This window comes from Pogona vitticeps, chromosome 6 (genome assembly GCF_051106095.1).
Source record: "Pogona vitticeps strain Pit_001003342236 chromosome 6, PviZW2.1, whole genome shotgun sequence".
Taxonomy (NCBI): domain Eukaryota; kingdom Metazoa; phylum Chordata; class Lepidosauria; order Squamata; family Agamidae; genus Pogona; species Pogona vitticeps.
Window position 1 is genome coordinate 446,972 of NC_135788.1, and position 16,200 is coordinate 463,171.

The 16,200-nt window shown below is 60.3% G+C and overlaps 1 protein-coding gene across 1 annotated transcript in view; it reads right to left on the reverse strand.

Annotated features, from left to right (window-relative positions):
* The window catches only part of KCNH2 (potassium voltage-gated channel subfamily H member 2), a 68,320-nt gene that overhangs the window by 13,160 nt on the left and 38,960 nt on the right, over positions 1-16,200 (reverse strand). The window contains exons 6-7 of the mRNA XM_073002637.2: positions 2,682-3,107; positions 562-949 (exon numbers count right to left, since the gene is read on the reverse strand). Of these exons, the coding sequence (XP_072858738.2) occupies positions 562-949; positions 2,682-3,107 (814 nt within the window). The remainder of the gene's footprint in view (positions 1-561; positions 950-2,681; positions 3,108-16,200) is intronic.

A 16,200-nucleotide genomic window follows, 5' to 3' on the forward strand; every position in this document is an offset into this window, starting at 1 on the left:
TTCCAGGAGTGTGAGTCTGAAATGGGCAGAGGCTGGATGGTTGCTCAGGGGTGGGGGGAGGAACCGATGAGGCTGACAAGGGAAGGGAAGCCCACCCCTGATTTTGGAGGCCCACCAGGCCTTCCGACGGAGGCTAGATTTGGGTCCCCGCGGTGGGTTAGGGTATGTGGGTGACTCCACGGAGGAGCAGACCCAGCGCGTGCTGCTATCCTGGGCATAGCAACAGGGGCTGAGTTCAGACAGTAAATCCCTGCCTAGCGGATGTTCTGGACTGCACAGGTCTGGCTGGGCAGAGGACACTCGTTTGGCTCATGACAAATGCTCAGCCACGCAGCAGATAGGAGCCACGGCAAGGCCTGGTGGTTGCCAGTCTCAACTGAGAGGAGGCGTATTGGGGGGGGGGGGGACAAAGAGTTTAAGAGAGAAAGAGAAGGAGGGAGGGAGAAAGCCCACCCCCAGAGAGAGAGAGACAGAGAGAGAGAGAGATTCTGTCTGTTCCCACGCACCCCCATCGTCCCCCCACCCCCACCCACCCCCACCCCCCAGCCTCCAGGCACTCACAGCCGATGAGCATGACGCAGATGGAGAAGATCTTCTCGGGGTTGGTGTTCGGGGAGACGTTCCCGAAGCCGACGCTGGTGAGGCTGCTGAAGGTGAAGTAGAGGGCGGTGATGTACTTGTCCTTGATGGAGGGGCCCAGGTGGGGGGTGCTGTCGTTGAAGGGCTTCCCAATCTGGCCGCCCAGCGAGTGCAGCCAGCCGATGGTCTTGCTCTCCATGTTGCCGATGGCGTACCAGATGCAGGCCAGCCAGTGGGCGATCAGCGCAAAGGTGCACATCAGCAGGAACAGCACCGCCGCCCCGTACTCTGAGTAGCGGTCCAGCTTGCGGGCCACGCGCACCAGCCGCAGCAGGCGGGCCGTCTTCAGCAGCCCGATCAGAGTGGTGGTCTGGGGGAGGGTGGGGGGGGGAGAGAGGAGGAGGAAGCATGAACTGAGACCGGGGAGGTCAGGAGAGCTCTCAAGAGGAGTTGGGACATACGCACGCTTGTGTGTGCTCACAGAAGCGCAAGAGCCCCCTTTCAGGTACCAAAAAGAAGGGGCGAGCGGCTCCCCTCACCCTGCCCTCAGCTGGCTCCAAGGCAGGATGCGCCCCTTGCCCAAGGCACTCACCCCGCCTGCCAGCCCAAACTTCCCTCCACCCCCTTCCAAAGATTTGCGCGCCTGTGTGAACCCATCCTCCTCTGCCCTTCCTTCCTCTGCCAACTCCTTCAGGGGCATCAGCTTGACTGCCTTTTCCCAATGGCATCTCCAGGGAAAGCTGAGAAACCCCTTGGAAGCTACTCCCACCAGAGGCACAGAGAAGATGGGCCCAAATCTGCACCATGGAGATGTCTGATGCCATTGGGACCCACAGGAGAAGGGGGGCAGAAGGGCTGCCCAATCTGCCTGCCCCAGAAGAGCATCCGCCCGCCCACCCAGGGCATCGCGCTGTCAACGTCACAGCAGAGCCAAGAATCAAATGCACAGATGTCCCCTCGAGGCCTTCTCTGGAGGAGCAGAGAAGCTGCGTTGGCCCTGCTTGCACACCTGAGGCCCCGGACTCTCTCCCCCGCCCCTGCCCCCATGCACCTGGCAGATGGGGCCCAGAGGCCCCCTCGGGACACGACCAATTTCCCCCACCCGAGTTGCCACGTGTTGGTAAATGTGCGCAGGAAGAGGCCGCCGGGAGGCTCATCAGAAGCTTCTCAGGGCGCCCCGACCCCTGCTCTGCCCCTCGAGCAGGACGCCTTCCGACTCTGCCAGCTGGTAGCCGCAGCAACTGTGCCTCTGCCAAGGGCAGCAGCAGCCCCGGGCGAAAGCCAGGGAAGGAGCAGGGGAGAGGGAAGGGGCTGAGATGGCGGAACGGTGGGGGGGGGCAGAGTCAGAAGAGTCCTTCCGTGGACCCCACGGGCCTTCCTTTCATCTCACTGTGGGGGGTGTGGGGGGGGCAGAACGAGCCGTCTTCAGAACCATTCAGGCCCAGTCCTGGACTGCGAGGGTCCCATGGGCAGCTCCCACAAAAAAACGGTACTTTTCTTTTCCGAATGGTAATCACCGCATGCGCTCCAATGACCATTTAAAAAATTGTTCACAATAGCTTGGGCCTCTTGGGGGGGGGCAATGGTGCTGGGCCCACAGACTTTCTAGAGGCCACCGGGAGGGGCTTTTTAGCCCATTCTTCTTGGCCATGGGGGTGCCATTGGACCACCAGGGGCCTGCATGCAGCCCACGGAGGACCCGCAGCCGTTGCCTGACCCTAACGCTCGCTTTCCCCCATGCCCCTACTTACTCTGACCTTCCACTTTCCTCGGGAGCAGAGCTCCGACCTTGGCCTGCACCAGCCCAAGTCCAACAGGCCGTTTTTTCATTCTCTCAACAGTAACCATGACAGGAAGTCTGAACAGGTTGAACAGCTGTCCATCACACAGCCCTCGAAGGCCACCTGCCCTGAAGGGAACTAAAAAAGTGGGCGGACACTCACTGCCTTCTTTTGCGGATTCCTTCAGCAATTGGAATGTTTGTGGACATTCCGCTGCATCCTGGCAGCTGACTTGGCCTTAGCCCAGCTTGATCCCAATGGAGACAGCATGACTGAGGCACTCTGCAGGGGAGCGGGCGGCGCAAGCGGGAGCGGACCTACCTCCTCAGAGCCAGAGCCAAAAATCAGCAAGTCAAAGGGGATGGCGGCCACCATGTCAATCAGGAACCAGCCCTTGAAGTAGTGGATGGCGATCTTGGCCGGGTGGCTGACCACTTCCTCGTTGGTGTTCACGTAGGTGGTGCGGAAGTTGATCAGGATGTCGATGATGAACATGATGTCCACAATGAGGTCCACCACATTGAGGGGGCTGCAGGAGTAGCCGCAGGAGTGGCGCACGTGCTCCTCCTTGTCGTTGAGCAGGAAAGCGGCCGAGTAGGGTGTGAAGATGGCCGTGTAAATGACGAGCAGCAGGATCAGCCAATCCCAGACTGCCTTGAAGGGGCTGTAATGGAGAATGGTCCACTTGTGGATCCGTGGCGCCTGGAGCTTGTACTCTGGAAGGACATCGGCACCCAGGGACAGGACCTGGGGACAGGGGAGGGGAGGGGAGCCAGGGTCAGTGTCCGCACGTGCAGCCCAGGGGCCCTCCGAGCCAGGCCTCGGGCCAAGCCTTCACGCCTCTCTTCCTCAGAGGCCTCTACGGCATGTGCCCCCCCGCTCCAACCCAAAAGGCTGGCCATCCTCACTGCCGCCCAGCACCTTCCCACCGCCTCCGGGGGGAGGCTGCTCAACCCCTCGGCACCCACTTTCCCCAGTTCGAGCCCTCAGCCATGAAGTTGGGCCTCAGTGCATACCTGAAGGGAACAAAGTGCCATCAAGGGGTGTGCGTGTGTTTGTCTGTGGGGGTGTCATGTGTTCCTCTTTGCCCAGAGGGCAGAATCCCCTCCCAGAAGAGAGGCCAACGGGCTCTGACCAGCCTCTGGAGCCCCTGGCACCCCCTGGCACCCCCTCCCCTCCCCCCCTTGCCCGGTTTCCCTACGACTCCCTCTGCCCCTCCCATCCCTGAGGTTCCCGGCCATTCTTCCCCATGAGCCAGTGATGGTCAGGCAGCCAAGCAGACGGGGCTGATTCCTCCAGCGCCCCAGAGGGCAGGGTGACCCCAGAGGCCCTGCAAACAGCTCCTCCCAGCCTCTTCCTCCAGGATCTCCAGCTCCGTGGCCAATAGCCCAGCCCCACCGTGGCCTCTGTGACGACAACTGGACGTGCCCCCTCGGGACCAAGGGCTCCCTCCCTTTGCCCCACAGCCCTGAGCCAAGAGGGCCTGACAGCAGCACCTCTTGCCTGCGTGCCTACTCAGCAGGGAGATCCACCAGGTGGGGTCCCCCAGCCCTCCCCCCCCCCGGCTGCAGAGCAGAGGCCTGAGGTAGCAACCTCCTTCCATGCCTGGTGACCCGGGAGATTTCCCAGGGGGGCTCAGCACCCCACCCCACCCCCGGGTTCCTGGATGCCAGCTTCCTCCACAGCCCCCTCCCCTGACACAGGGAAGGTGTGCTCAGTCCAGGAACCTGAATCAGATGGGCAACTGGAAGCAGCCCCCCTTCCACTGTGCAGGGGGGGGACAAGGCAGAAGAGGGTGGGGGGCATGAAAACTCCCCCCCCCAGCCAGGTGTATGATTAGCAGGGAAAGCAGGAGCCCCTTAAGGCCAGCCCCGTCCTCTTTCCATGGATAGGCAGCATGGGGGGGGGCTTATGGCAGGGAGGGGGGGAGGTCTCTGCCCTGGTCTCCATGCGCCTGCGCAGGCTCCATCCTTCCTGCCAGTGAGGGGCAAGAGGAGCAGGAGCTGCCTGGCTGAGCATGAGCGCACCCGCCCCCAGCAACAGCCGTCCTCCCTGCACATCAGCGCGTGCCTGACAAGCCACTTGCAGAAGCTTCAGCTCTCCCGAATGGGGTGGGGGGATAGACTCCTGTCAGTGACCCCTGCCTTTCCCCTCCCCTCCAGGGCTCCAGTGCCACTTTCCTTCTGTGAAAACATCATCAGTTGGGGTGAAGTGCCCTCCCAAAGAGGGTGGGAGGGAAGGGAGGCCGGCACGTCCACGGCATCTCTCAAGGCGCATTTCAGCAGGGAGCTGCTCTCGCCATCCCCCCCCCGTGCATGAAGTGGGACCGCCAGCCCGCTGCCTCCTTCCCACCGCCTCCTCTCCTCTTCCTCACAGGGAGAGGGGTTCAGGGAGTGTGACCCTCCCCTCCTCTGAGCAGTCACCATCCATTCTCCCCACCAACTGCCTGGAAAACTAGAAGGAATCAGACCTCCCGGCCCACTGGAAACAGAAGGGGGGTCGATGCAGGAAGTGGGGCAAGAGCAAAAAGCGGTGCTTCAGGGGTGGGGAGGACAGCCACGGCCCTCGGTGCGTGGGTGCCTTTCCACCAGAGGCAGGCTATGGGGTGGCACAGCCCGAACTCTCCTGGAAGGGGAAGAGGAGGAGCAGGTTTCATAACACCAGACGGTGGCTCCAGGGTGCCCACGCTGTGGCAAGTGGCCCAGCCACATCGTTTCGCCCCCCCCAGCCCTGTGTAGGTGGTTGCCCTGTGCCGTGGCTGCACCCCCACATAAAGTGCCTGAGGACCCCCTCTGCTCCAGGGCCTTGTGCCCCGTCAGACCCTCAGCTCCCTGGCATCAGGTCTCCAGCAAGGCTACGAGGGTGGAAAGAGGGTGGAGGGCTGCCTGACGCCGGTGGGCCACCCCCCGGCCCCCTGACATCCAAAACTGGAGCTGGGGGTAGGGGGGAAATTTGCACCAGCTGGCTGCCTCCCCGTCTCCCTGGCTGTGCTGCCCCACCTCAGCCTGAAGCCCACAGCAGAGGCAGCCCAACTAGGGCCCAGCCTAGCCTGCCAGCCAGAGCCCCACAGCGCTTCTGGGAAACTGCCTGGCCCCTCTTTGCTCGTCAACCTGGGACTCCAGAGGTGGGGCGCAGGCGGGGGCAGGGCCAGCGCGACCGCATCCCTTGGTCAGCCACCGTCCCCCCCCGCACCACCACCAGCCCCCCCCCCGCGGCTTCAGCCTTGGGTGCTGGCGAGGGGGCTCTGGCTGGCTGGCTACCTGCCTCTCCCTTCGGGGGCCCCCTCTCCTAGAGAGGAGGGGGCGCCCTTGTCCTCCCTCTGGGGAAGGTCAGCAGCGACCTGGAGGGATTCTGCCTGGACCGTGGGTCAGGAGGGCCTAACCCAGCGAGAGTGCTTCTGAGCGCACCAAGAGTCCAGGCCGCTCGCTGGGGATCGAGGGCCAAGGGCTGTCGGAAGGGAGGATTCCCCCCCCCCGCCCTCGCCGCCCACCAAACCGGGGAGGAAGAGCATCCCCTCTTTCCCCCTCCCGCCCCCCCCTGCCGGCCGCGAAGGACACGCGGGGGAAGAGCGGCCGCCGGCCGGGGGTCCCTCTTGCCCCCGCCCTTCTCCCCCCCCCCGCGCGCCTTCCTCCCTCCCTCCCTCCCTCTCCCTCTCGACGCCCCGGTCCCCTCCCGGGTACCTTCGGGTCCTTGGCGGCGGCGGCGGCGGCGTGGCGGGCTCGGGCAGGGGCAGCATCGCTGTCCAGGCACAAGCAAGTGCCGCACAAGGCCAGGGCGGGCATGGGGAGGGCGCGGGGCGGCGAGGCGGCGGCGGCGGCGGCGGCGGCAGCGGAGGAGACGTCCCGGAGCAGCTGGAGCAGAGAGGCCAGCATCCTCACGGGGCAGCGGGCCACCCGGCACGCATGGCCCTCAGCCCCGGCGGCCACGGGGGGCATCCGACGGCAAGGGTGGGCGGAGGCTGCAGGGCGCCCCCTGCTGGAAGGGGGGGCAGGACGAGCGGAGGAGAGCGAGAGGAGCGCGTCGGCCAAGGCAGCAACAGCAGCTCAGCAACCGGGGGAGGCGGCACGGAGGAGGCAGGCAAGCGAGCAAGGCAGCAGAATTATTGGGGCGGAAATATTACCCAGCCTGCCCTGCTCCCGGAGCTCCAAAAGGAGCCAGCGGGGTCAGCCTCCCCCCCCCGCTCCCCGCTCGTCCCCGCCAACCCTTGGTTTGGTCCAAACCCCCTTGCTCAGGCGCAGGAGGAGACAGGCGGCTCTTTTTTTGGGGGGGGGCGACGACCCTGGAAAGCAGGAGGGCGACTCCCCCGCCCCACTCAAGCTTCCTCGGCCGTGCCAAGCACAGGCACCCCCTCCCCTCCCCTCCCCACCGCCAGAGCCCGCGGTCCAGATGATGCGGGCAGCAGCCTCCTTCTCTCTGTTTCCTGATGGTTATTTTAGTACGAGGCAGGTTGGCATGTGTGAACGAGCGCCAAGGCGGGAGGGAAAGGCGGGCGCAGAGCTGGGGAAGGCCCCAGGGCCACCCCCGGACGGAGCCAAGCCTTCCCTGCAAAGCAGAGCATCCCCGCCTGAGCGGCCCTCGGTAGCAAGCGCGCCGGAGGCTGGTCGCGAGGCCCTGCCGAGCCCCCGGGCGTCCAGCACCAGCCTCCTTCCCCGCAGGCCGACCTGCAAACGTGCACGGCGGCTTCGGGACCGGAGTCTGTCCCGGCAGGCCCCCGCCAGGCCCCGGGTCTCCTCTGCCGGAGGGAGATGCACTGCGCGGCCGTGGGCACCCGACCCCCCCCCCGAGGAAGGCGGGAGGAGGAAGCCGCCCGGAGGCCTACTTAGCGGGGCTCTTAGGAAGGGAGGCCACGGCGAAGCCCGCACCTTGCCGAGAAGAAGCGCTGCTCCAGGGATGGGCGGCCGGGAGGCTGCCTCCGGCGCGCCGTTTCTCCCACGCTCCGATGCGGGGCCCGCGTGGGAGCAGGACTCCCATTCACAGCCGGGGAGCCCGAGGTGGATTTCCCCCTGGGAGGTCCTGAAAGCCCGGGTTTCCTACGGGGGGGGGGGGCGGGAGGCGAAGGCCAAGGAGGCCACGCAGGGCCGACTGAGAAAGGCTTAAAAGGCGTTTATGGGCGCGGGGGGGGGGTGCGAGTGGGGGTGGCGAAACTGACCCATTTGCCCCTACCGCTGACCACGAGAAGAGCTTTTAGGGCCCGACTGGAAGTCTCTTCACCTAAGCCACGTCAGTCTGCGCCCCGGGGTGTCGCCTGTCTCTCCCCTCCCCCCCCCCCCCACGGCCCCTCCACGTCTGTCCCGGAGGGCCCCAACGGCTGCTGGGAGGTGGCGAAGAGGGCTCAGCCCCGCGAGCGCCGGCTCAGGCCCTGCTTTAGGAAAGCCCCCCCCCCGCCCCGTAAGCCCGAGGCCCACCACCCTCTCTTTTTCAACTGGGATGGGAACGAGTGAGCAGCGGAAGGCCAGCGCGCGGAAGGGGTCAGGCCGGTTCCCGAGCAGCTCCCCACACACACACACACGCCTCTGGGATTGCGGCTAAAATTAACCGGCTTCTCCAGGGGACCAAATTGGGACAAAACTCTCCTTTTGCTGGAAAAGCCAGTCGGGCGCGGGAGGAGGGGAAGGCAGGGCGGAGAGCCGGGGGCGGGGGAGAGGGACGGAGCGGAACGACCTCTTCTTTCGCTCAAGAGGAGCCGAGTGAGAGGAGCAGGAACGGGCAGCCCCGAGCCCGGGTTGAGCCGAGCGGGGAGACCTAGGAGGTGGGGCCGGGGGCTGCCTTCCTTCCTCCCTCCCTCCCTTCCTGGCGCCCACCCACAACCCCCACTCGGGCACCGAGATGTCTGGGCGCAGCTGAGCCGGCGGGTCCCGCGGCGCAGGAATGCCCCCTCCCGAAACCAGCGCCTGGACAGGAGGAAAACCCCTCTGCTTTCGCCAGCGCTTCGCCCCTCCGCTTTCAAAGACCCCTGGCTCGGCGGTGGCTGCAGGGGTCCCCTCTGTCCCCCTTTTCGAATGTGAGTGTGTGTTTGTGAAGGCAGGATGATCGGGCAGGCGCGGGAGGGTGGCGGTGCTCGCGCTGCGCCTACTTCGAACACAAAGGTCTGCGATCCGCGGCGGCAGCGGCGGGCGGGCCTGACCCAACACCGCCCGCAGGTCAAGATCCGCAGCCGGCTGCAGGGCAGGCGCCCCTCGAAGAGATGCGGGACCTGCGCCGCCTCGCCGCCGGTGCTGGGCAGAAGCCTCCTTCCCCGCTGCTCGCCGCCCTGCGGGCCCAAAAGCGGGAACCGCCGGCCAACCAGCCCTTCCTTCTCTCGGCCGCGCGGGACGGGCGCGGGGTTGGCCGTCGACCGGTTCCGAGCTGCTGCCGGGACTTCCCTCTCTGCCCCGCAATCCGCCCACCGGCCCCCAAACTCTTCCGCCGCCGGCGGTGGCGGCGGCGGCGGCTCTTGCGCGCCCTTCATGCGCCAAAGGAGCTCCTGGCGTCGACGGCCTTTTCCCAGCCACGAATGGTTCCGAGCCAGGACAAGGAAGGCCTCTCGCCCAGACAGAAGGACGGACCGGGTGTTCCCCCCCCTCCCTCCCTCCCTCCCCGGCCAGCAGACTTCCAAATTAAGCAAACGCCTGAAGCAGGGACAGGACGGCGGGCAGGGGCGGGCAGGGGCGGGCGGCGGCCAAGGCTGGTGGCGGAGGACAGGGGCCACCCCACCCACCCCCCAGAAAAGGCAGCCCCCTCCCACCCACATCCTTGGGAGGAGCGCAGGCGGCGAGGGCCGCCATTCCCTCCCCTTTGGCGCCTCTTGACCGTCCTGGTCAGGCTCTCGCCGGCCACCCGAACCCGGCGGTGGTTGCCTGCTTTCCCAGAGGCGGAGACTGAGCCGCCGGCGGGTCGCTTGGCAAAGCTCGGAGCGGACGGGGCCCCTCTCCCTCCATCTGGGAGGGCAGAACCCCGCTCATTCAGAGGCGGCCAGAAGGGCGCTCGCTCGAGAGCTGCTCTCGGCTTGACGGCCCCCACCTGCTCCCCGCGCTAAGTGGGCAAAGGGCGTCCCACCATCCGGCTGTCGGAGCCGCCCCGCGCTCATTCGGCTCATTTGGGGTGGCGGGGGGGGGGGAGGAGGAGGAGATCCTAATAGCTCTGCACTGTACCCGTAAGGAGAAACCATCTCCTGTCCAGGGCACTTCCGAGAAAGGCCGCTTCCACCGGAGAAGCAGCACCGGGCAGGAGATACTGGGTACCTACGTGCCATGTTGTTGTTTAGTCGTTTAGTCGTGTCCGACTCTTCGTGACCCCATGGACCAGAGCACGCCAGGCCATCCTGTCTTCCACGGCCTCCCGGAGCTGGGCCAAATTCATGTTGGTCGCTTTGATGACACTGTCCATCCATCTCATCCTACATGCCATACAATAGTACATTTTTTTTTTCTCCTGTGCCACCATCACCCTCGGGACCAGATAACCAAACAGATCCTTTTGATCCCTTTTCACCCTATTCCACTCCAAAAATACATTGATTCATCTGCTGGCTTTTGAACTCTCCCTTTTACAAAAACATAGTTCAAATATGGATTCCATATCACTTAAAAATCATTATATTTTGTCGTTCCCCTTCTTACTTTTATTTCACATGTTAGCTTACCATTGATCGCTAAACTGCACAATTCTTTATATCAATCTTCAAGATTAATTTGTTTGTCGTTTTTCCCAATTTTTGGAAATATTGTATTAATCTTGCTGCTGTGACCATTGTAACAATTAGCTCTTTCTGTTCTTTTTTAAGATGGCAATTCTTAATTATATTTAAAAGGGCAACAGTTGGTGATATTTGAATATTATATCCAACAATCTTTCTAATTTATTGAAAAAACAGTGCAGGAAACAGTTAACCGAGTTATGGAGGACAGTTGGGGGGGTAGTATCATCATTGCCATTGTTATTTTTATTATTAAATACCAGGTACAGTACAGTAAATCAAAATTATAAAAATATTGACTGGTATTCCATAACAGGTGCAAGTTTTAACCAAAAGTATCTGTTAAATATCGAAATAGCATATATGCTGTTCCTAATATTGCTACTGCTGCTGCTGCCATTGTTACTATATTGCAAATTCCCAGGGTAGGCTATTGGGGAAAGTTTTCAATTATGTTGTAAAGTGCCCAGAGCAACTTTTGGCAAGACAGGCAGAACAAAAGTTAAATAATTACATAATATAAATGCAAATAAATTAGCAATGAACCTGCCTCTGATTAACTTCCTAGGTGACAATGCTGCCAAACGTAGGAAAAAGGCCAGGAAATGTGGCCCCGGATTCAACAGGCCCTTAGGAAAGGCGGCTTTTAATTCTGCGTGCTCCGCAGAAGATCATTGATGTCAGCTTTAAGAGATCAGGGGTTGGATTATGAGCCTGGAAACGTTTGCCTGTAATACGATTAAGGGTGTGCAAGTGTTTACATTAAATTTAGATTTATTTTTGGGCCTTCTCTGTCACTGCTCCCAGACTCTGGAGCTGCTTCCCACAGAAGGCAAGGCTCCGTCCTGGCTGTCCTTCCAAAAGACCAGGTGAAGACCTTTCTCTTCAGGCAGGCTTTCCCTGAGTGACTGGCTGCCCAGAGTTGGGCTAGTAAACTGGTTGCTTCTAAATTTCATCTCTCTGGTGATCCCACTTTAGGTAAAGGTAAAGGTTCCGCCTGACAATTTGTCCGGTCGTGTCTGACTCTAGGGCACAGTGCTCATCCCCCTCTCCAAGTCAAGCCAGCGTTTTTCCAAAGACCGTTTCTGTGGTCACATGGCCAGCGCAACTAGACACGAAACGCTGTAACCTTCCCACTGAGGTGGTACCTACTTTTCTACTCGCATTTTGCATTTTGCATGCTTTGGAACTGCTAGGTTGGCCAGAGCTGGGACAAGCAACGAGGGATCACTCCGTCAGGTGGATTCAATCTTATGACTGCTGGTTTTCTGACCTTGCAGCACAGAGGCTTCTGTGGTTTAACCCACAGTGCCACCGCCATCAGGTCCCTCGATCCCCCTTTAACTTCTATGTAATTGCCTGCCTGCCACACTTTGTTCTCTGAACTTTCAATGTTGATAGTTAATGAATTTCTTATTGCAATCTGTTTTAGCAAAGCTTTTGCATAAACATTTAAATATAATTTTATTTAATTATTTTTAAATATTCAAATCATTTAGTTTTTAATGTTTAATATTGTGTTTTCAATTATTTGAGCTGCCTTGGCTCCTTTTTTAGGAGAAAAGTGGGGTCTTTAGTCCAACTAACGAATTAACGAACGAACAAATGAACGAACGAACGAACGAACGAACTAACTAACTAACTAACTAACTAACTAACTAACTAACTAACTACTTAGTTGCAGAAGATGCTCCAGATGCTGCTGTCTCTTCTTTGTCATCCTTGCTTCTTTTTAATCCTTGTTGTTTATCCTTCCCGGTTTCTGCGCTCTAGCTGACTGCATACTTCAGTCAATTGGGTTTGTGGCCCCAGAGACAGAGGTGGGAAGATCAATGACCCCACCCTCCTGAGAACAGCCACCTTGGGTGGCCTTGAGCCAGCCTCAAAGCCCCAGGGCACCCACCGAAGAAGAGAAGGGCAGACCAACAGAAACAGCTTAATCGTTACAATGGCCACAGTAGCCAGATTAATATTTGCAAAAAATTGGAAAAATGGCAAACAAGGCAACCTTGAAGATTGGTACAAAGAAATGCGGAGTTTAGCGATAAATGATAACCTAATGTGAAATAAAAGCAAGAAAAGGAATGACAAAATACAGTATAATGATTTTAAAGAGGTATGGGGTTTATATTTGAAGTATGTCTGAGAAAGGGAAAGGTCAAAAGCCAGCAGAAGAATCAATGTATTTTTGGAGTGGAATGGGATCAAAAGGCTCTATTTGGTTATCTGGTCCCGTGGGGGACGGTGGCAGGGGAAAGCGGGGGAAGGGCCCAAGCTGCAGAGTCCGGAGAGAGCCGGTGGGCCAGCCCTTGGAGAAAAAAAGATGGAGAGGATGATGGCGGCGGTGCACCCGCTGCCCGAGCTGAGTGTGGATTCCGCGTTTCACTGACAAAGCCTTCCGGGGAGCTGAGCACCGGCCCCAGGGAGGCGGCGAAGCGGGAGCAGGCATCGGCTAGCCCTCCTCCCGGACCTCTCCTTGGGAAAAACGGCCTGAAGGCGAAGCGCCTCCTCTTACAAACGCGACTGGCGGGGACTGGAGCCACCAGGACCGCGCGGCTGGTTCGCCTACAGCTCCCCCCCGCCCCACCCCGCCCCCATCCACAGACCCGGCGTGGCCTTGAGTCAGGTGGCCCCACTCTTTTCGCGACCAGAGGGTCCAGGGGTTGGACCCTGCAAAGGGCGCCCCTCCCCCCCAGCGCCCGGCGGGTGTTTCCTGGACAATCCCTGGGGTTGCAATTCAAGCAAAGAAACCGGAGAGACCACCGGCCAAGCCCGCACCCCCCCCGCGCGCTTGAAAGCGGATGGCCGGGGGAGGCGACTTTTGTTGATGGCTCTAGGCAGTCTGGACCGAGAACTCCCAGAAGTGTAAGCTGGATTTCCTAGGGGCCAAGGAACTAGAGACCAAATTGCTAACATGCACTGGATTATGGAGAAAGCCAGAGAGTTCCAGAAAATCATCTGCTTTATTGACTATGCAGAAGTAGGGACCACAGAAAACTGTAGCAAGTCCATAGAGAGATGGGAGTGCCTGACCACCTTATCTACCTCCTGAGAAATCTCTGTGTGGGACAGGAAGCAACAGTTAGAACTGGATATGGAAACACTGATTGGTTCAAAATTGGGAAAGGAGTACACAAGACTATATATTGTTCCCCTGCTTATTCAACTTACACGCAGAACACATCATGTGAAAGGCTGGACTGGAGGAATCTCAAACCGGAATTAAGATTGTCAGAAGAAAGATCAACAACCTCCGATATGCAGATGATACCACTCTGATGGCAGAAAGTGAGGAGGAACTAAAGAACCTCTTAGTGAGGGTGAAAGAGGAGAGTGCAAAAAATGGTCTGAAGCTCAACATAAAAAAAAAACTAATATCATGGACACCGGTCCCATCACCTCCTGGCAAATAGAAGGGGAAGATATGGAGGCGGTGACAAATTTTACTTTCTTGGGCTCCATGATCACTGCAGATGGAGACAGCAGCCACGAAATTAAAAGACTCTTATTTCTTGGGAGGAAAGTAATGAAAAACCTTGACAGCATCTTAAAAAGCAAAGACCTCACCTTGCCGACAAAGGTCCGCATAGTCAAAGCTATGGTTTTCCCTATAGTGATATACGGAAGTGACAGCTGGACCATAAAGAAGGCTGACCGCCAAAGAATTGTTGCTCCATTAAATTGTGGTGCTGGAGGAGCCTCTTGAGAGTCCCTTGGACTGCAAGGAGAACAAACCTATTCATTTTGGAGGAAATCAACCCTGAGTCCTCACTGGAAGGACAGATCCTGAAGCCGAGGCTCCAGTACTTTGGCCATCTCATGAGAAGAGAAGACTCCCTGGAAAAGATCCTGATGTTGGGCAAGTATGAGGCAAGAGGAGAAGGGGACGACGGAGGACAAGATGGACGGACAGCATCACGGAAGCGACCAACATGACTTTGACCCAACTCTGGGAGGCAGTGGAAGACAGGAGGGCCTGGCATGCTCTGGTCCATGGGATCACGAAGTCGGACACTTAACGACAAAGCAACAACAACCGAGCAGTCACCAGCCCAGAAGGAGGGAGACGCGGGGACATTTGCGAGGACGGACCCAAGGGCGACCTGCGCCCCCTCCACCCTGGGTTTTTTGGGGGCCTCCCTGCCCCCGCTTTCTATGACTGCTTGTGGGAAGCTGGAGCCCTTGCTCCCTCTTTGGGAATGGTAGATAAACATCTCATTTCAGAGGTTCAAAGGTTCAGATGTGGAGGAAGGCAAGCTCTCCCCCCCCCGCCCCCTAAGCCTTTCTTGGCAGAGCAATGTAGGGGCAGATAGGTGGCAGCACCTCCAGAGGGGAGGGCAGATCTCCCGGGGGGGGGGGGAGAGGCGCCCCGCCCCCATTCAAGGAAGAGGGCCTCGGTGTGCTTGAAGGGTCTCCTTTAAGGTAGCCAAGCTCCCTTCAGAGGGGAAGGCCTGCAGGCAGAGGCCAAGCACCACGGGCTGGGGCAACCAAGAGCCAAAGTTCAAGAGCAAGGCGGCGTCTCCGTTCTGGCAGCACGCCCGCCCTGTGCTCTGAATGAGAGAACCAGCCTCCGGGCAAGCGCCGGAGGCAAGGCAGAGGGCGGCGAAGGGCCGGGAAAGCTCGCCCTTGGAGGAAAGGGGGGAGGCGCTGGGGCTCTCGAGCCTAGACGGCTGGACGGACCAGGAGGGCGACCTCTGCGGAAAGCTAACCGACTAAGCAAGACCTTCTCACCAAGGCGGGCCAGGCTGCGCCAACAGCCGGCAGCTTTTCAGGTAACTTATCGCCACCCACTTTCTATATACTACATTGTTTTAATTAATGAAAATTACAAACAACAAAATTACAACTAAAAGATGAACTCATTAGTGACTGCACACAATACACGTTGAGCTCTCCTCTCCCGTGCCACCTCCGGCCACCCAGTTTCTAATCGACCCCTGCCGGTCAGTGGGAGCAGATCCACCGCCCGGGATAAACTCACCTGAAATGACTCGCCCACAGAAGCCCTCCCTCCCCCGCGTTACCTGCTCAGAGCCCGGGTCGCGCATCCCCTGGCACATTCAGGGCGCGCACGTGCCTAGAGAAGGCAAGACTCCCCGGGATGCCCTCTCCCCCGCGCAGAAGGTCACCGCAACACTCCCCCCTCCCCTCTCCTCTCCTCCCCTCCCCTCCCCTCCCCTCTCCTTCTCCATCCCTCAAAGGAGCTCTTCTGCTTCCACACCCCCAAACCCAGCTGCCGCCGCGGGAAGCCAGCCTGGGAGCAAATACTGTACTGCCAAGGGCGCAGAGAGACAGGCGGCTCCGGGACCGACACCTCCGCTATTTCCCCTCCCGCCTCCAGGAGCCGCCAAGGGTTTGTAAGTCCAAGGCGCTGCCGGGGGAGGGTCCAAGCTCCCCTGGAGAGGCTCGAGGCCGGCTGGGAGAGACCAGGGCACCGCGGCGACTTCTCTCTGCCCGGTTGCCCACAGGGAGGGGGATCGGCTGAAAAGAGCAAAACCGGGAGGGAGACCACCTCTGCCTTTCTCTCCTAAGAGGGAGGTTCGCCCTTGGGGGCTCTTCCTCTGTAGGGCCTCTCCGGCTCTCTCAGGGGCCCTTTGCGCATTTCGGGAGCCGTAAATGCCCCCCCCAATCCGAAGCGCCTCCTTGCCAAACGCTGCCAGGGCGCCCCGGGCTCACGGCCAGCCCGGCAAAGGCTCCGGAGATGCCAGCCAAGGAGGGCGATTCTGAGCGTCTTCACAGGACGCCGACCGCCCAGTCCGCACAAGCAGGCGCCCCCGTCCCAGCTCAGACGCGGGGCCTTTGCTCCCCTCCCGCCCCGCCGCCCGCCGGCCGGCCGGCCTGCCTACCTCCTGCGCTACCAGGCTGGAGATGCGGACGGCGCGGCGCACCCGCACGTTCTTGCCCTCCGAGAGCTGCGGATGCCCCGCGCCGCTCCCTTTCCGGCCCTGCACCATGCCGGGCCCGTTGGGAAGGGCAGCGCTGGTTCAGGGCATGATGGGGCCGGAGGGCGGGCAGCAGCTCCTCCCGGGACGGTCGGCGGCCGGAGCGCCGAATCCGGGAGGAGGGGTCCCCGCCGGACGGGCATGCAGCTCTCGGCGGGCGGGAGTTCTCCTTCCGACGGGCGGGCGGCCAGCTGGAGCGGCAGCCCGGCGAGGTCTCCCGCCT